The 21,440-nt window shown below is 27.7% G+C and overlaps 2 protein-coding genes across 4 annotated transcripts; one reads left to right on the top strand and one right to left on the bottom strand.

Annotated features, from left to right (window-relative positions):
- Positions 1-2,092: 2,092 nt before the first annotated feature.
- Positions 2,093-4,845, top strand: LOC129972839 (serine/arginine-rich splicing factor 7-like). Of its 3 annotated transcripts, none has more exons than XR_008784903.1 (5): positions 2,093-2,226; positions 2,363-2,587; positions 3,011-3,172; positions 3,421-4,418; positions 4,500-4,529. XR_008784903.1 is itself a non-coding variant. In XM_056087131.1 (5 exons), the coding sequence occupies exons 2-5, from the start codon at positions 2,373-2,375 to the stop codon at positions 4,525-4,527; spliced, it is 525 nt and encodes a 174-aa protein (XP_055943106.1). In that variant the 5' UTR covers positions 2,093-2,226; positions 2,363-2,372; the 3' UTR covers positions 4,528-4,845. The 3 variants fall into 3 exon arrangements, 1 of the variants encoding a protein (XP_055943106.1); XR_008784904.1 differs by lacking the exon at positions 4,500-4,529 and having other exon boundaries at positions 3,421-3,735; positions 4,299-4,418; XM_056087131.1 differs by having other exon boundaries at positions 4,299-4,418; positions 4,500-4,845.
- Positions 4,846-6,870: 2,025 nt separating this feature from the next.
- Positions 6,871-19,672, bottom strand: LOC129971678 (28S ribosomal protein S28, mitochondrial-like). The gene is made up of 2 exons (XM_056085653.1): positions 18,916-19,672; positions 6,871-7,100 (listed from the first exon to the last, which is right to left on the bottom strand). The coding sequence occupies exons 1-2, from the start codon at positions 19,299-19,301 to the stop codon at positions 6,926-6,928; spliced, it is 561 nt and encodes a 186-aa protein (XP_055941628.1). The 5' UTR covers positions 19,302-19,672; the 3' UTR covers positions 6,871-6,925.
- Positions 19,673-21,440: the final 1,768 nt, after the last annotated feature.

Genomic DNA, 21,440 nt, shown 5'->3' with positions numbered 1-21,440 from the left:
TTTTTGATGCAATTTGTTAAAGAGTTTTTTTATAAGTCTAATGACATTGTATACACACAGATAAGGAGTTACTACCAATTTTTATTCATTCATATATTTAATACTTCATTAATGTGTACTTTATAAAGAATTTTATTTGTGTTTTCTATATTAAACATAACATAATAAATAGCGAGTAGTTAAAAAAATTTTTTATAAACTTACATCCTAAGTAGTATATATTTACATGCCTTATAAGACTTAAAATAACTTTAATTCTTAGAAATTTATATTCCAAAATCTGTACGATAGCATGCTTATTGTTGAAGTCGTATGTCTCTCGTAAGAGCCAATGAAAATATGTTGCTTTCAAGCAACCATGCCACACTAAGAATTTAAAAATCTCAAAACACTGCAATTGTAATCAGCCACATTTAATCTTTACAATGTCAAACATAACAAACATTTGAAATATAAAATCTGTGAAAAGTATTGAGTTTTGTTTGTTTTCTTCCTTTTTCCCTTTATCATTAGTTGGTAAAATATAAAATGTACGACTGTGAAGCAGTTCCAACCAACTGATTTCAAGAAGTTTGGGTAATTCTTTTCCAAAATTGCACACTAATAAACACATACAGTTTTGAACATTCAGTTAAAATCTGACTGAACAAACACTGCGGAATCTGGAACGTAGACGATTTGTATAACTTGTTTTTTTTTCAAAATAAACAAAACATTATAGACATTTCAACTAATTTATCTGAAGAATTTGGATATGCATATGAAATTTTGCACTAATATTTAAAATCCCAATTTACATAAATATAAAAAAATAAGGATGACCATTATTATAAATATACTGTAAGACAAAGCTCACATTCGGACAGATCAGACAACAAACTTAAGATAAACCACAATCTGATTCAAATAAGAATATTTTTATAATTACAAATATTCAATATCCGAAAATTTTAAAATTCGGTAATAAAAATATGCCTTTTAAATACTTTTTATTAATTTAAAACATCTAACATTCAATTCAAGGATAAAAACAAGCTTTGAATTTTTTTTTCACAGATTTATACAAAATCAATCATTTAAACGAATCGCACAAGAAAAGAGGTATTGTAAAATCTTATCAAACATGGCGTAATAATGAACACGTTTAATGAAAACACACATTTGAAGCAAAATCTTTTCAAACAATTTTACACAATATCAAGTACGAGATAATAATGAAATACAGGTATATGTAATTCAATATATTTCATACTGATATTTCTATTTCAACATGTAAGTTGCGGCTTCTTCATTGTCCACCATACTTGATATGCCATTTACGAGAACCAACAGGCATGCTCGTGCGTGCTTAGGCCTAACAATAAAAGTAGTTGAAATATTCATTTTAACATGTTAAACTTGCAGATTACAAGCATAGAATATATAATTTTCTATTCTTCTGGAAAATTTCAATCGATTTGCAAGACAAATTTAATAATAATTAACATAAGAAAAAATAACATGGCAGACCATATATCGCTAATACAATATTTACATAAGTTTTACATCAAATTTCATTTTAACCATTACAATTTAATCTGAATACAGAGAACTGATATGCTACTCACCTCCAAATTGGAAACAAAATTCAATTAATTTAATTTACCAGCGCATCCAGAAAACGCCGCGCCACGTGAAATGAGACTTCTGTCGGAATCCGGAAAGAACGCAAATCGTTGCCAACTTTGCTATAAAATGGTCAACTAAAATGTGATGCCAGTAACATTAATTTAGGATAATATTTTTCATGTATTAATATACTTAAGAAAAAGAGTAAAGCATATCATAAATCAGTTTAATATTTTTGGCTTTTTGATAATTGATGGTTCAGTTATTCAGTTATATATCATTCATGCCGGAATTTTGAAATTTTCATTTTTTTTTTTTTGGTTTGCTCTTGAATCACATTATTTATAAAACTTCTAATCTTTACATATATAATCTAAAAATTTATCCGATTAATCTAATAACTTAAAATAAGAAAACAAAAAATTAATTGATTTTATAATTTTTCTTGATCTTAAAATCGATTGAAAAATTGTTATCATTCAACTCCTTAATCGTTGGACGGCGCCATTTTCCTGCGAATAATCGGATCGTGAGCGTAGGGCCATTGTGGTTTCTCATCAAATTTAGAATAAATTCCAGCTAATTTATCCTAGTATTTAAATCTCTTTAGAGAATAAGGTATCTTAGAATTGTTTTATTTTATTAAGAATTTTTTCCTTTTTATTTTAAATCCCCTAAATATCTATATTCTGTTATTCCATTCGTTTATTTAACAAAGTGTGTGTCATATCTTTTAAATTTTATTTTCTTTCAGGTTTTTAACGATGTCTTCTCGATATCGTAACTCCGGTCCTTTGGACTGTAAAGTATATGTTGGTGAACTTGGAAATAGTGGCACGCGTCACGAACTAGAAGATGCATTCAGTTATTATGGTCCTCTGAGAAATGTATGGGTTGCAAGAAATCCTCCTGGTTTTGCATTTGTTGAATTTGAAGATTCTCGTGATGCCCGAGATGCCGTCAGAGGACTTGATGGAAAGTAAGGAATTATTATTTTGTGTATTTCTTAAGCATAAATTTTGTTGCATTATTTTCTTCGTATCAAAAGAGAATTAGTAGTTTAAAACTTGCCAAATATCTCTCGAAGAGTGTTAAATTAATTTAATTATACTCAACCGTTTTGCTTCTATTTTATTTGTGACTTAATTTTTTGAACAAACAAATGCAGTTCTGTAATAATTTATCTTGGAATATTTCAATTTAATTTTTTTAACTTGTTTGAGCTAGTTTCAATTTGTAATTGCATATTTAAATAGGCGATAAATTATTCAATGATTCAGATGCATTGTATATTAAAATGAAATTGAATTTTCTTTGTTTTGAGAAATTAGTTGAGACAGTTATTCAAAAATTTTATTCTGAGTAATATTCCTTTTTTTTGTAAAGTGCTTACTTATTTCAGAATTCTCTGTGGAAGACGTGTAAGAGTTGAATTGTCTAGTGGAAAGTCTAGATCATCATACCGACCACCCCCTCGTTACAATCCTGATGAAAGGTGTTATGAATGTGGTGAACGTGGTCACTATGCTCGAGACTGTAGAGGCCCTAAGCGGGGTCGATCAAGGTAAACGATAAAAGTTATTGCATTTCTTGTTTTTTATAAAGAAATAAGTTCTAAATATTATCTGCTTTGCTCTTTATATTTTAAAGATTAAAGCAGAAAATGATAAAGAATACTAACATGTTTTAGAAAACATTTTTACATTTATTTAGAACAAAACTGGAATTAAATTTTTCAAGGTTGTTATTATATAAGTGACCTTGAAGAAATTGTTTATGAGTGTGTGTATTAAAATTATTTAACTTTTATAGGCTAACGCAGCCTCAGTGTATAAATCAACTTTATCGATCAAGCTGCATTGTTGTGATCAGCATTCAACAATGAGTTACCAGCTCAACATAAGTTACTACACTTCGTCTTATTAAACAACGCAATGTAACCTCGACTCGTCACTGCTAAGGACGACAGCTCACAACATGTCTTTCATCTACAAATCAGCACTTAGGGGGTCATCTAATGTTATTCAGCCAAACCTGCGCAACATCTTCGATAAATTCCTGCACGGTTTCCTATGTGCTCACTACTTAGCGCTATCAACTTTAAGTTGTACATTATAATAACAAGAGGTTTGTCTTTTCCTTTCTTTATCTGTGTTTTAAGCCCTTTAAGGTTGAAGTTAATAAAGCCTGGGTTTAATTTATGGAAATTCATTGGCATAAATTTCAGAAACATAAAATTTTCACATCTCGCATATTCAGACATATTTTAGTGCATTGTGCTGAAATTAATATGTTAAAAACACACCTAAATTTAATCTTGTGAATTAGAACCTTTGATAATCGTAAAAATCTGAAATGATACATACAGTGGAAATATTTTCTGCTCTGTGGAAATCTTAACATTATAAAATACCTTTCCTAAATGAAATAAATATAAGTAGAAACATTAAATCATTTATTTAAGTAGCTGAGCTGGTATAAATAAATTTAGCAAATTGGTAAGGATTAAAATGTTAATCTCAAATTGTGAAACAACCTACAACAAAATCGGGAAAGTTATTACAGGTTCCAGGATTTTTAGAGTGTTGAAATGTGCCCTGTTATCAGTTCATTGAAATTCAGGTAAGTCAGTGGTACCATTAGCATGAAAAGCCTAAAACTTAAAGCATTTGACTTTTCTTCTCACTTAGATCACGATCACGCTCCCCTCGACGCAGGTCCAGGAGTCGTTCTCGAAGCCGCTCTGCAAGTCGAAGCCCTGTTAGAGGACATGCTGGAGGATCAAGAAGTCGATCTGGATCAAGAAGCAGGTACATGTAATTTTTTACAGGTATTTATTGAAAAATATTTATTATTTAAGTAATATATTTAAAAAGTGTAATTTTTTCTAGAAATGGACGAGGCTCATCTGGAGATTAACAAGTGTTACCACCTTATTGGCCTGTTCCGTGATGTTGCAGCTTCTTAATTTTTTCACCATCTTTAATGTGTGTATCATTGTAGATAAGTTTGTATTTTTTATCAAACCATTTATCATTTGCAATTTCAAGCATTGTTTCAAGATGAACATTTGAGTAGTATAAATCATTATCTGTGACTTCATGGAATTATTGACCAATAAAAGACTTTCTGTTACTTTTTTATGTTATGTAGTCTTGTAATATTTTCTGTATTTTGTTGTGACTTGTAACTTACTATCAATATTTGAAATTCTAAATAAACTTTTTTTTATTTCCATTTCTATTTAATCAGTCTTCTGTTGAGTTTTCCTAATATTTTTATTTAATCTGTTAACAATTATTTATTGCCTTCTATTTTGCATGATTATTCTTTAACATAATAATTTTAATGAAGGCAAAAAATGAATACAATAATTTTTTAATGGTTTTTGTGTTCCAACATGTGTTCTGTGAAATATAAAAGTTTAGAAAGAGAATTGTACATACTCTGAAGACAATTTTGGAATCCCAAACAAGTTAATTCTGTCTCTAATTTTTTCATAAAATCACTGCAAATTAAAATTTACATTATTATGAAGGTTGGAAAAGCATCTGTTCAGTTTAACAATCATTAATTTTAATTTGCCTTCAAGAATTTTTTTTATTTAAATATTTCACTTTTCTTTATTCAAGTATTCAGAACCGGAATAGTCTGGTATATTTTTCAGATCAAAATATTTTTTAAATCATGTTTTCAGCTAAGAATAGATAGTTTTTCTAATTCCATGCAGACTGGATGGTGCATTAAAAATGTCCCAATGTAAAATACCATTAATTTGTTTAATAGTACTTGAGTAAAAATATATTACAATTGTATGTGGCCATTACGGTAAAGATCTACATTTGAACTGAATCCTTTATATATATTTTTTTTAAAATATGTTAATTAAATTGCTGGCTTATCTTCAAAGTATGTTATATTAGTATAATTAATAACCTGTTGATATATAAATCTCATGGGATTTTCTTAATCAAATACATGCCATTCATGTTTCTATAATTTTTCCCCCCTCATCGTGATGAATAGAAATATTGCTTTTCTCTAAATATCTTGACTAAAGCAAATATTGTCATCTTTGAAATTAAAAGATAGTTATAATATTCATTTTAAGTATGAACAGGAAAGTTTGAAATTTATACTTTAATATCGCAAATTATATAGAATCAAGTATTCTGTAAGTATATGTGTGAAAGGTTTTCTTATAGTCTTGTACAATAATGCAAATAGTAATGGGAAAATGCAATATTGAATACACAGTAAAATTAATATTTATTGTACTTAGGAAATATTTTAGAAATGTACTATGCATTTCTTTCAACAATTCATCTTGGGTAGATGCTTCATTTCTAATTTTAAAATTTGTTATAATTTAAAGCATTCTCCTGATGTATATTTTCCCAATAGAAAAAAAATCTGATTATTTCGGGAAATTAATGTATTATAAACATACGACTAGAACTTATTAGATGGGAACTTGCACAATTGACAAAGTAAATGATTATTGAAATTTTGTTCGTGGCAATTTCGTTAAAATTTCATGCAAATTTATAGAAACTGTTAAATAACTTGTACAAATAAAATAGTTTCATATATTTTGCTTATTAGTCATTTAAGTACTTTTCCTTCTTATTCAAAAGAAAATTTTGTTTAGGAAATCAATTCTTTATATTTTATTTTACAGAATAAAAAACAGGTTAGATTTAGATGAAATATTTTATAAAATTCTTTCGTTTCCTAAATACTGATGTAGATTTCCATTAAAGATAACAGCAAGATATTTGAGACTGAATATATTTTATTACTGTAAATTTATAGATTTGATTGAAATTAAATATAAATATTAAGTTGGTTTTTAAAAAATAATTTCATAAATGCTTATTTTTACTTATCTTTACATTTCTTTTCCACATGAACTATTTTTCAAATAACCGCGTTAAAATATAATATAGGTTACTTATTTATATATATAAAACAGTTTTTAGTCACAAATTTGAAATTTCCTCAAGTCTGAGAAGTAATCAAAAGGTGTTTACTTAGAAAAATATTCCCACAGAATTTGTATTTTACAAACATTGTGAATAGTCGTGACCTTTAAGATCAAAGTATTGTAATTAATGGAGTCTAAACCAAGATTTCTCAAATTGTACATTTTTTTAGAGGAAATAAGTGTGGCATGTGAAAATTAAAGAATCAAAAGACTAGGTAGTTCTTGAAATATTGAGTATGACTCATGTTTCTTGTTTATAAAATGAAGTTACAAGCTTAAAAGGCATATCAAGTATTTATTACCAGTAGTATAGGCAGAATTACACATTATTTAATTATTTTTACGTAGTCTACTTGCTGCATCTGAGCTAACTGGTGTTGAAACTAATTCTATCAAAGTTGCACTTGCTTCTAACAAGGTCAAATCTTCAACAGCCCCTAAGAATCGAGCACATAATTCTAATTCATTTATTCGCAGCTTGACTTCAGCATTTCTGACATATAACCTGAAAAAATTAAGAGTAAATCATTAATTTTAGAAATTTATCAGCTACAATGAAAAAAAATGTTAACATTCATTTATATTAATTTCTTTTAGTTCCTAATCCAAATAATAGATATAAATGAAAATATAAAACTTTTTCATACTCTTAAAAGAAATAAAAAATATTTTAATTAATATGTATATAATTTTTAAATACAATGAATGATATTTTTAAAAATAAACATCATTAGTGCAAACAATATTAATGCATTAATTTGTTAATTACTCAGTGATAAAGTAACTTTTTTTGTGTGTGTGATTTTTCATCCTTGAACAATTTGCGAGTGTTTTCGCATCCAGAAATAAATTATGGCTATAACATACCTATCATTTCATATATTTTTAGTTTGCTCAATTGAAAAGTATGTTTCTATGAGGTTGAACAATTTATTTTTTTCATGTATTAAATAAACACAAATCGATTACTCCTCCCAAAATTTAATAAATAAAACAGTAAAATTAGTTGACAGAATATGTACACAGGTATTTGTGTAGGTAAATTGTTAATGGTATAATATAAAGAAATGTCACAGTTTACATTTCAGCTTTCCTCAGTATACAAAGTTTATTAAACAATTGAAAAAAAATTTGTTTCCGAACACAATTGTCAAATTAAAAGTATGTGCAACTGCATAAGTAAATAGCAAAAAAATGGATTTCAGTTCAAAATGGGACGTGGTACATTATTAAAATGCTTTCAGAATATTCACTATTTAAAATAACAAATGCAATAGTCAACCAGTTTTGTGAAAATAACCTTCAAAGTTTCAACATAGCTTATATACAAATAGTATAAGTTGTTAATATTGGTTAGCAATGAAACAGCATATTTAGTAGTGTGCTAACTACTAAAGTCAGGGTTTATTTCAGTCAGTAGATAGTCAGGGTTTATTTCTGCATTTATTGCTTACTTTTTTTTTAGAAATTAATAATTTCAAATTAAATTAACTGTGTGCAAATATTTTTATTAAAATATTAATCATTCCACCAGAAAAATAATTGCTTATTGACATGACAGTCTAGTCAGAGCTAAAATTTAATTCCAAAGCAAAATAATAATTTTAGGCACAACTTTAATGGTGATAAATAACTACGGTTATACTCATCACGGAAAAAGAATTGTGCATGTTTACTATTCATACATTTTAGAAAGGTTTTTGGCATCTATTTGTTTTAATTACCAAAGCCAAAACTATTTTTTTTTTAAATCCCTTAGAAACAGAAGGGAGGGGGAAAAGACATCTTGTACAATTAATAAATTATGTACGTGTGTGTACTTAAGAGCAATATTTCTGAGAAGATTGTGTTGGGAAGCAAACTTCAAATTTTGGATTATCTTCCAATATATTCAAAAGATTAGCAGCTGCTCTTTGTTTCATGTGTAACTCCAACCAGTTTGATATATTAAGAACCAAATTTTATACTTATTTTAATCCCTAATTTAAAGATTGTAATTATCTTTTAATGACAATCGTAGATATAGTTATTTATCTTCATTAAAGATTTCATAATTATTCAGCTTTTTAAAGAATTAGTTTTAGGTAGATATATATGATAACATGCATATATATGTAAGCATTATTTAATGTGAAACAGAATGCAGGTGCAACAAGGAGTGAGACTCATTGAAGTTTTAAAGTTCGCTGTACTTTCTCTCCTGGGAAGACATAGTTTATTTACAAGAAGGCGCAGACAAGCAAGTCCGCTCAAGCAACAGATTAGGCAAGAAGTGGCCTAAAAAGAAGGAGGAACAAATTATCCCTGTCTTATATACTGTGATATTTTAATAGGGATTTCCATGGCATGTCAATCAAAAAGCAAGGGAAACACAGGAATCTTTTAGAAGAATTTATTAAGTCAGCGGTATTTTGTCCCTTCACGCAGAGCATGTGAAAGTGTCGGTGTTTAGCTGATTCAGCAATTTTATAAAGCTTCTCTTGAAATAATTAAGTAAAGAAAGTGGAATTGGATAAGAGGATGAAATTACTATGGGCTAAATTAAGATAAATCTTTGGAAATAGTTTAAAATAACATTACATATATAATAAATTATATATGTAATGTTTATAATTTAAAACATTATTATTAATTATTTATGTAATGTTTATAAGAATGATAAAAATATTTGTAAATACAGTGAAAACTATTTCATGTGATCACGGCTGATGTTATAATTTACTTTATATTATTAAAAACCTCTGATCCCAAACTGAAGTATTTAAATGCACACAAAGATATTCATTCAGCGAGATTACTACATCATTTAATGTTATCAAGCTTGAAGTAGATCCACAGATGCTTCATAACATTTGTTCATGGAATTTCTTACTCTATTTACAAGGAAACGTCTGCAAATCATTTTTCCCATGCTGTGGGGTTCACATTCTTTTGTCAGAACCAGAAAAATCTAGATTGGTTTAAGCCAGCAGCTAAACTGCCAGATGTGACTAGAAATTTGGCCATAAATCACTGTTATTTGCAAATGTATTAAAATAGCAAAATGATGAGGGAGAGGAACTTGAATTTTAAAAACAAAATTGAAGTTTTTAACATGCATAAATGTTTATCTTTGATGAGTCCATGTTGCTGTACAACTGAAAATTTCACAGCTTCTTTGTAAAATTTAAAAAAGTTATGCTACTTTCAATGGGAAAGAAAGTGTTAAAGAAAAACCTGGTACAAATGCTGGTATGTGTCAAGCATTTGATATTTTGAAACCAATGTGTATCATTGTTCAACAAATTTAAGAAAAATATGAGAACACAGTATATAAGTGAACTCTTAAGGAATAATTATAATTCTTATTGAAATATTGAAAAATATTTATTCATAATCTGTAAATTAATGTCTTCTGCTCCTTTCTTTTGAAATAATAAAGATATAATTGATTTTACCCAATTCGGTTATTATTATCTATTCTTTATTATCAAAATTCTTAAATCCTGTATTGATTGCATTAAGCAGCATGTGGTTAATACAAAATTATAAATTTCAGAAAATAAACCACCCAAATCAGGATTGAACCTAATCACCATCTGATTAGTAAGGATACTACATTATCACCAGGGCCCGACTTAGCCTTAGATTTAATTGGGGCCACGGACAAAAACTTCTTTGGGGGCCTACATCTGCTTTACTACTTCAGTAATGAAGAACCGCTTCATTACTGAAGAAAACGTAAATTAAACTTTCTATTCAATTTGGGGGCCCCTCCTCTGATGTGTGGACCCGGGAGAACTGTCCCATATGCCCCTGCATTAGTCAGACTCTGATTATCATCTACCCTGCTTTACAAAGCAATACTCAAAACTTATTAGTATAAGTTACACCAAAGTTGAAGGTTAGCTTCTCAGAATTGACTAGCTATTGTGCTTTAATATTTTAAAACTATACTATTTACTAAATCTTATTCTAAAATGAAATTTCCCAACCTATGCCTTCCCCCTGTTAGACACCTTTTTATCTCTGTAAATATTGTATTCAATTTGTAATTATATCAAATATCACAGTAAATTTCAGTATTTGTTCCCATTGCATTATAAGGAATGTCATATCGATATTCTAGTTCTTGCTATGAGTTGTCTGATATATAATAACAATAAGCATACTAATTGTTATAGTGCATTTAAATATCACAAATTAGTATGACAAACATCTGTTTGAACTTTTAAACTCCTATTGAACAGAAATTACTGATTTGTTTTCATAAAACACATTGCAATCTTTAACTTATTGACACTATTTTTTTAAAGTTAAATTTTTGACTTACTGTTTCATTTATTATAACATCTATTCAACAATAAAAAAAATATTTATATAAAAATATATTTAAGTATAGAAACTGTGGGATGAAAAATATGTTACTGTCTTTGATAATTATTTCATGCTAACATTTTTTTAATCTGGGGAAATTTTTATGTATATAATCAATTCTATATTTTCCTAATATATTTAATTGTATATTTTGAAATAATGCATGACTAATAAGATTTACTTTGATGTATATTTTCTACAATCATATTTGATGTTTCCGTTGCATTTAATGACAAGCAAGATAAACTACTTTCAACAAATAAAAAAAATGAATTAATTATTATTTCTTACTTCTATTTATCCCACACTGATAAGGAATGAATTACTATCCAAGAAGAGAGACACAAGATGTAGAAGCAATAGACTAAGTTCACATTTTGATGTTTATAATAAGCCAGAGCAGATACCGATATAAAGTTGTAATAATATTCAAAATTATCTAATATTTACAAACCTAAAAGTTACAAAATTATCTACTATTAAAAACCTACCAAACATCAAAATGTGCAATAATGTGAATAAGTTCATAAAAATGAACTTTCTAAAAAAATAAACCAATTTGTTTTGTATAATTGAAATAAGAATCATGACTTGCAATATGTCATTATTACTTGCTTTGCACTACAAATATTATTTTAAAAATATTTCAAAAAGCAAAATACATAATACTAGACTAATAAAAAAAATTAAGTTTTTTTTTATTTATTATTTTACATTATTTAGCAATTATTCTATAATAATAACATCAGTAAAGAAAATGTTGAATATCAAAATGATAATACTAAGAGCATTTTATAGATAATATTTATTTAAAAATTCAATACTTATAATAATTTACAGTTTTAAAAAATTAAACTAAAAAAATACTTATAATTCTTTAAAAATCAGAAGAAAAATAAAATTTTATGCTATAGATTAGATACATCATTATATCTAGAAAAATGTGGTCTTCTATTATGAGAACAACAGGATTTAAATAAATAAAAATTCTGAATAACATATAATTCACCAAATTCCAACAGTACTTTTCAAAGATATAAATGAGTTTGATTTGAATGCTTAATGTCAGCTATACCCCTCTCCCCTTCTTTCTTTCTTTTTTTTTTTTTTTTTTTTTTTTTTTTTTTTTGCAATACTGTCATAAAAAGATAATGCATATACTAAAGTCTAGCACTTAAAACTGAGAGTAGTGTTTTTGATTTCATAATCAAGGCAGAAAATGCTATATTAGGAAATTAAAGTTCAAAATATTTATAAATATTACTTTTTATTTTCATACATTAATTTATTTGCAGTAATAACTTTAATACGTCAAACCTTTTTTTAAAAAATCTAGAACAGTTTAGCATTCTAATTGGAAATATATATATGTTAATTAACAATAAGGATGATAAAAAATTTAACTTCTTTGGAAAAAAATTTGTTAATGCAAAACTTTTAGAAATTCAACACACTCTTAATAACAATTAAAATTTTAAATGGCATTAAAATTAATTTATCTGCAGTAATAACTTTAATAAGTCAAACCTTTTTTTTAAAAAAAATCTGAAACAGTTTAGCATTCTAATTGGAAATATATATGTGTTAATTAACAATTCAGATAGGATAAAAAATTTAACTTCCTTGATTAAAAGTTTGTTATTGCAAAACTTTAAGAAACTCAACACACTCTTAATCACAATTAAATAAATGATAACTCTGTAAACTCAAATGTACTTGAACATGATATCATAAGTGCTTTGTTTAAAGAGGGCTCATTCTATGACACCTGATCCTGTATACCCTGTCAAATATAAGAGTTTTAGTAAACAATTTTGTTGATCAACCATTTTAACAGAAATTTTCATTGACATAACAAAGCTTAGTTATTTAAAAGAAATTTCAACAATATGAAATAATATGAACTATTACATTCAGTATTAATTAATGCTTTTCTCAAGTTGATAGAAAGAATTCATCATAGTAGATCAAAAATATTAATGATTATCTAGTTGCATAGAAATAATTATGTGTGATAAGATGGCCATAAGAAAACATTAGGACACATACTTTGTCACAAAATGAATGTAAATCAAAGTATCAATGGCCTCCAAGCATAATGATCATCCCACAAACATCTGGATTTAAAGTTAATCTTTACCAGAAGTTTGTGCAGTAAGAACTACTACATTTTTTAATTATTAAAACCAGCTCTCATCATATGTTAAGGGAAAAAGGAACATCTTAATTTTTTTTCCCATATATATGTAGATTTAACTCTCTTCTAGTCATAACTTTTTTTTATTTGTTAATATCCCTAAATTAATAGAAGAACAAATACTTGGTTTTCAGTCTTAACTATATAACAATTTTTGACTTAAAATATTCTACATTAAGTTGCCTTCCAGATATTGTAACTACAGAAAGCATAGATATAGAATTATTTCCAACTTTAGAAGTACTTATAGTTTGTCCTTGAAAGTAATGATTTTTAGTTAAAAAAAAGTTCCTTTGATTCCTGCAAAATCTACAACTGTAAATATTAAATTTCAGTCAAAAATGTAAGTAATGCCTGCATACAAATCTTCATTAAAGGTAACAAAATTGGTTGCAGTGGAAAGATTCAAAGTCATGAAGAAAGAATTAATAATATTGTTTGTAAAAAAAAAAAAAAAAAAAAACTTTGGGGAACTTTGCAAATTCAAAGCTGAAGACCGCAAGATAAATTTTATTAATCTAAATATTTAAACTGAAAAAAATGAGTACAATGCAAGAAATAAACAATCTTCCAGTTAAAACAGCAATAATAATTTATTTTTAAAATTTGACAATTTTAATACAGTGTAACCTCCCCTAAGAAGAATAATTTGCTCCTGAATCTTACTCATAATGCAAAACACTCGTTCAGTAAAACAGTTTATCCCACAGGGTTCCATGTAAAATTGCATTCCATTTAAAAAAAATAATAACTCAAACAATTTATTAATAATATAAAGATGTTTTTTTTGTTTTATTTTTTTTTACAAAATATTGGCTAAAGACATTTATTTTTGGACATGCTTCGAAATTTATTCGAAAATGAGACACAGCATTATTATTTGACTGAATTTGTAGAAAGCATAGCTATATCCTAATTAGAATGATGCTTCTCAAACTAAGATGCAATAATTTCCCATATTTTCAGCACTTTCCTTATTTCACTGGAATGTTCTTGCTCTACTGCAAGTATTACTTCTTCATCTGACCAAATGTTTGTGGCTTTCTGTTGTGACACGGAATGCAATTCCATAGTAGTTCTGGCTAGGCTCTTCCACCAGCTATTGATATGCACCAATAATACCCGGCTATAAACAAAATCTCACTGATTAAGTGTCCACAGGCAATAATTCAAACCCCATGGATTCACTTTCGCAATGCTATAAACCAAAACTCTTCAATATAAATATATAGGTTCCCAGCAAACAAGCACTCAATATAGATTGATACAAACCAATCCAATGTGTGATGTCACAGTATGTTCTCACTACTCATTCTTTGAAACGTAGCTCATTAAGGGAACCACTTTTTTAGATTTTGCTTTCTTCCTTGTGCATGGCACTCGTTAAGCGAGGTTTAACTGTAAATGGCGCATAATTTTTAAAAATTAATTTCTTTAAGAATTACTTTAAAAATGAAGAATCTAAGTAAATTAATTTATAATTTAAATTAATTAATTTAATGTTAAATTAATGTTGTTGATTTTCGGGATTATGCCAATAGCCAAATTGTCTATGCTTAGCATGTTTTGGAGATTTATTGGAGGCGTCATAAAAATAAACAAGTAAATTCATATTTTGACTTCACATTGTTAGAAAATTTCAGAAATTGAATTAAAAACATAAGAAAAATAAAACAATTCTTCTATACCCATTTTTGTATACTTTTTTAATTAGATTTTTTCTTTCTAAAAAAGTTTTTTTTTTTTGTTTTTTTTTTTTTGCCTACAAAAAACATTTTTTTTCTCTCTCTATCTCTGGCTTCTTTTTAGTTTAACACACTTGTTATGTTCTGTTTTCATCATTAATTATGTGTATTTTATTATAGGAATATTTTATGTCAAACAATTACAATCCAATTAAAAATCTCAGTATAAATTGTTAATCTTTTAAATAACTTTTTAAAAAATCATGTGTATACAAAGTATCCCCCAAAAAGTAGGGGAAAAAAACATTTATTTTCCTAAATATTGTACTAAGAAAAATATTTCCAACTGCTAAGTTTCATTAGATAAGATATGAAATTGTATAAAAATCCTTTAATTTTTCTGTAGAGGTTAAAATTAAAAAATTTAAAAAATTGAATTTTTATAAAGACCTAATAGTATAAAAATATCAATTAATTTTAAGTTCATTTATTATGCACCCACAGTTTCAAATGTGTATCAATTAAATTGCAGAGATATGCTTATTTTAAAATTTAGAGTGGCTTCTCACAAATTTAGATTGAAACATTTTTTACATACAAATTTCAATATAAACATTCATTACATTTAAATTTATGATGTTAAGCATTTAAAATATTTTAAAGTAGTAGTGGAAATCCAAAATAGCAAAGAAAATGCTTTGCTTACATATGAGTAAAAGATATTATTACCAAAAAATGATATGCTTCAGGATCAAGGAACATTTTGAAATGCTGGTGATCATAATACTAGCCTAACTACAGACAAATACTGCATCAGTTTCTGTTTTACCAGCATCCTTCCAGAAAAAAAAAAAATTGCTCTGGAAGTATGAGGTTTTATATGAGGTGATGCAGAATTTGACATTTTTTATTTATTTATTTGACTTTTGCATTTTTTATTTCATTTATTTATTTATTTACCTACTTTTTCAAGTTACTTTTAAAAAAAGTATAATTATAAAAGCTAAAGTATGATTAGTTATTTAAGAAGTCATCATTCCAAAGCAACAGTACAGAGAACACTTCAATGTGAATGGTGACATACATATAATATCTGTGGATTCCAAGAGCTACAATCAGACGAAGATCAGCAAAAAAAATTTGTACAACTGAGCCGCATGCGAGGTTTTCAGAAACACAGTTTGGTCAGATAAATATCACAATAATCAAGATGGAAGTATCAATCATCAAATAATCTCTTTTCAGATGAATATATATATATATATATTCTTCATATAAGAGGCTCAAAATTAGTAAAAAGTTTCTACAAATGTGTGGTGTGACAGATTTAGAAGCTCTTTGATTTATCCTTTTTTTGTACAACAGTATGTTGAATAGTGATCAATAAACTCAATTGATTTTCAGTGGCATTAAGTCTTAAATCTTTAGCCTGTCACAATACTTCTACAGACATACAGTATACTCCTGACTATCTGACCTAATGTGGTAGAAGGGCAGGCTGTATAAGGCGGAATTCTCTAAACTCATTTTTTTGCTCACCAATACCAAAAGACAAAATTTTTACACCAAAACCCACTGTTATAATACATATTTTCTCACTTCTTATTGAATACTAAAACCTCCATTTATCTGAGACCACGTAGAATGTGAATGTGGCCCAGTGAATCATGGAACTAGTTGTCGGTAACATGTTGAGTTAAAATAGAAGGCTCTGAACTGATAATTTACATATATGTTTATATACTGCACTGCACGTTTCAAGAAATGAATTTCTTTTTTTTTATTTTCCTTTTCCTCTTAAGTGTTCATGCTACAAAAATAAAACTACCTAAACTTCTTTATGCTTATTTTTCAGCATGTTTATTTTTACTTTTATTCCGCTTCCATTAGCTTCCGCAACACACCACTTTTTGATTTCTTCTCAATATTTTTCCTACTCTCCCACTGTACTTTTCCATACTCCTACTCTGAAGCTATATTTTTAACTCTTAGATTAGTATCTAGTCGGTACATAATGTGTAATTTTTCTTCTCCATAATCACTATAACTTTTTTTCATTTATCACCCATTTTGAAATATTCACTGTGGTTTACTTAAAAAATCATTAAGCATATCCGAAGAACAATTTATAAACACTGTACGTATAGTGCAGCTATAATCAGGAACAGCAGCAACAGTTAGGATTCGCTACACATTGATAAAACAATGAATAATGAACAGAACGCTGTTCTTTGCCTGTCACAACTTGCAATTTGCCCATGATACGTAAAAGGATCATAGCAGATGCCTGCTTCTGATACCTTGACAATATTGCCAATGAAATACTTTGCTTTCCACATGTAATTATGAGGAATGAAAACTAGCCAGATAGTCATGAATTGTATACTAGGGAGTGTACTGTAGTCACAAATAGATGGTGCTCCTTCTCACCATACATCAGCTATAAGACATATTTTCTGCATGCAAAGCTGGATGCTGAATTCCTTGATAGGCCTGGTTCACAAGAATTTGTATTCAATTTACTCATTTGACTTACAATTGTTCAACTAAATTGTTTTTGACTATACACACGGTACTTTTCAGTTAGCCGGGTGCAAGCGAAAAATCACCAAATAACATAGAATTCCGCCAAATCCGCATTTGGTTCACAATTCATTAGCCAGACGCAAGTGAAAAATTGCAGAATAATGTAGAATTCCGCTAAATTCGTATTTGGTTCACAATTGGTGACATTTGCGCCCAGCTAATGGAAAAGTACCTATACACTGTTGATTTTTACCAACAAATTCCATAAGCCTGTTTTTATGTGATGAACTGGATTGCATGTACATAACTATTATTAAAAGAATGTGACTTCGCATTGATATCAAAGAATGAGATATTACTTTCATTCTTTTTAATGATCTATTCTGCCTTTTTAATGATCTTTTGCTATATGCATATTAACCCTGAAAATTAAAATGAGTCTGAAAATAGTCTAAATCAATACATTTTCTTTTTAATATCTCAGAAATTTTTACAGATCAAAGGATGAAAGTTCGTACCCTTATAGATGAATGAGTGCAAGAAAAATATTTTACTTGTTGACGTTTTATATTATGGAAGCCATATAAAATTTTTGTAACTTTTTATTATTACTCTCTACAGAAGTCAGAGAATTTTCATGAATTTAGATGTCTTATTTGATACAATTTTGTAACTAGAAGTATATGTCAAATTACAATAGTTAAGGAAATAAATGCTAATTCCACTTTTTTTAGGCACTTTTTATATATGTATATATTCTGTAGTTCATAAATATAAAATTTTAACAAGAAATTAATTGAAACAATATAAAAAAATAAAAGTTGCAACAAATGTTGAAATGTTATTTCCTATTGACCTCTAATATCAGCAAAGAGAAAAATATACAGGTAAATCAAACATCTACTGTGGAATTTTACTTCATTTAAGTAACTAAATAATGATTTAAATTATATTTGAATATGAATCACTTAATAGAATTTTCTGAGAGATTTTCCATTTAGAAGCTATACAACAGTCATATGAAATGAGCACAGTTATTTCAAACTTCAAAAAAAAAAAAAATAATAATAATAATAATCTTAAAGACTTTCTTCAAAACATTTCTAGTACATTATAATGTGCTAGAAATGTTTTGCCCAGGGGTTTTTTTTGTTGTTGTTGTTGTTGTTGAAAAAATCTGCCTCTTTTTTTGCTTTAACTTCTATAGAAAAAATATTCTGCAATTACGATCATATGAGAGCTGAATACAATTTTCTTTTAAACTTTTTAAATCGAGACATCACTTAAGAATAATGATTTAATCAAGCTTATATCTTCAAGCTGAGTATTTTTCTGACATCATTCACAAGAACATGAAGAATGAGTTTAAGATATATATATCTACTATAAATCAAAATAACTTTTGGTACCCCATTTCATCCCTTTTCTGCAAACAAAAGAAACATGTTCATTATAACAGAATCAAATTTAGATATTTAAACTTCTTTAAATATTTATCTGGAAAATGTAGTACTCTAACTAAAGTTTAGATAAAGTAATAAAGAAAAGACACTTACTCAGAATTTTTCTTTGGCTTGCGGCAAACACAATAAAACTTCCCACCAAAATCTATATATAAGTCAGTCTTAACAACTTGAAAAATTTTACCTACAACTACTTTACCATGAGGGTCACCCATTTGTACAAATTCTGAATGTCTAAGTAAATTTAGAAAACTTCGTTGCGGTTTTGGGGGAGATTCCACTTTGCCCTCTGATTTCTCAAGTTCACGAAATTTTCCAAGTGCTTGAGCCAATCCTGAAATACTGATTTCATTTTTTTTGTCTGGATGATCAGTTTCATTGTCTTTTCTTGAATCGGAAGAACATCTTACTTGCACATTATAAACATTCGCTGAGTTAACTGCACGAAGTAGGTTTAGATTACGAATTAAACGAAGCATATTTTTAAATACTTGACTTGAATAACAGGAAAAAATAATGTGACAATAAATGGAGAAATTTTAAATTGAACAATTATATTAATATTAAAAAAATTGGTCTTTAATGAAAATGAGCATATCAAAAACACATCATGTTTACATGTTTTAACTTCGATGTCTAGGTATGGTGAAAGTAATGACTGGAATACTGCGCATGCGAAACTTGATTTTATATTTCTTGCTTTCTTGATTCTAACTTAAAATTATCCTATATTGCAATCTTTCATTTAATGCTTTAATTTTTTTTTTCTTTCATTATCATATCGTAAACCAGATTATTCTTAAAATTCCATATATTAGAGATTTTAATAAGCGTTGCGCAGTAGTTCAGCTTTTACTTCTCTCAATGAATGTAACATAATTTCAATGATTGATTGTTTGACTGAAAAGAAAGCAATTAAAGTTTCTCGTAAATTATTTTCATTTATTTTCTAAATAAATTTAAATATTTATTTTCATGTATTTGAACTGATGATAAAAATTTCAAAGGTTGAAGCTGTATTCAGTAATTATCATTCCACTAAAAGGGAAACGTACTCATTCACTAAAGACCAGTACCTACCTTCCATGCCTGAAATCATCAAGGACAAAAAATAGTAGGAAAGATATAATTTGCACAAGAATTTCCAGCAAAACTTTAATAACATCAGCCATTTTATTTAAATTTATCAAATAACTCATGCGTAATACATGCAAAGAAGTTGATAATTTAGACCATATTTTCATTATCCGTGCCATTGCGGCCATGCGAAGCTTTTTCTGAAATAAGTTATGTTTGAACCTATAAAAATATTCAAGGAATTCATTAAAAAAATTTTTGATAATAAAGAATATTTTCAAAATTTTCTTTCAAAATTCAAATTAAGTGACATCTATTAAAGGGACTGCAGAAATAACGCCTTTTCAAAAAAAAGAAGGGGAAAAAATCCAAAACTTTTGTTTATCAATCAATCGATTCGAAAGCAAATTAAATTGCTTTATAAGCAGTTTAGACTTCACATTCTTGAAAATACATAGATATTCAAAGCGATTGGAATCGTAATATCCCGAAAAGAAATTATTGCGGTTTTATCACAACATTAATTACCAAAACACCCTTTTCGGAATCCCCTGAATTTCCTGTGCATTTATACAATAGAGTAGGCACTTGGTGCTAAATTTTTAAATATCATAGGCAAGTGAAAAAATAAAAATCACGAATGCGTTTTAAACAGTTTTCTTTCATTAGATTGGCCCTAAATATGAAGTATAGAATTGGCCCTAAATATGAAGTATTGGCCCTAAATATGAAGTATTCAATAGAAGGCCCTAAATATGATATATATGAAGAGAAAAGACAATACACAGTCAAATCTTCGGCCAGTTTGATACCGATCTTAGTTCGGCGATATAACTTATAATCGTCTAGATGATTATATTTTTCAGTCATCATGAGTGTATAAGCGAATAGACACACAAAATTTTCTCCTAAATTTCATAGAAATCTACATTCCTCGTGTTAAGATCACATGTAAAATTTCATTCGGCCATCTGGTTAAAATTGTTTTTATTTCTTGTTCTCACCGACAGACAACATAATTCTTTAAATGGCCTTTCCGTACTTTCGGAATTGTAAAAGAACAAGATTCATTAAAATCTCGAGGTGGAACATTTTGACGATTACAATAATCCCCCCCCATCCAAAAATGTAAAAAAAAAAGGAAGGGGAGGGGGTAATCAGGTGGAATTAATATTAGAATGTATATTCTGGTCGTAAAAATTAATTTTATAAACTTAAATGTAATTATTCAGTATTGCAATAGAAAGACATCATTTTATAATATCGCGAATAAATAGTCGAAACTTTTTGAAGTTAATAAATGCTTAATTTTATTAAAATCTATTTACATTACTAACACAAACTAGCAGGAATCTCTTCGAAACTTTTTCGCATTTCATTAATAAAGGCTACCCCCCCCCTCCCCACTTCAAGCAAAAAAATTATGGAACTTAAGGGGGCGGAGGTCTGATCATTTCAAATCAAAATTTTGCACATAACTAAATTTTTATTACAAGGAACGTATATCAAATTGTATTTATCTAAATTGTTGTGTTAATGTT

The sequence above is a fragment of the Argiope bruennichi genome, chromosome 6 (assembly GCF_947563725.1).
Source record: "Argiope bruennichi chromosome 6, qqArgBrue1.1, whole genome shotgun sequence".
Classification (NCBI taxonomy): domain Eukaryota; kingdom Metazoa; phylum Arthropoda; class Arachnida; order Araneae; family Araneidae; genus Argiope; species Argiope bruennichi.
Note: the sequence above shows the minus strand (reverse complement) of the source record. Positions and strands in the feature narration are given on the sequence as shown.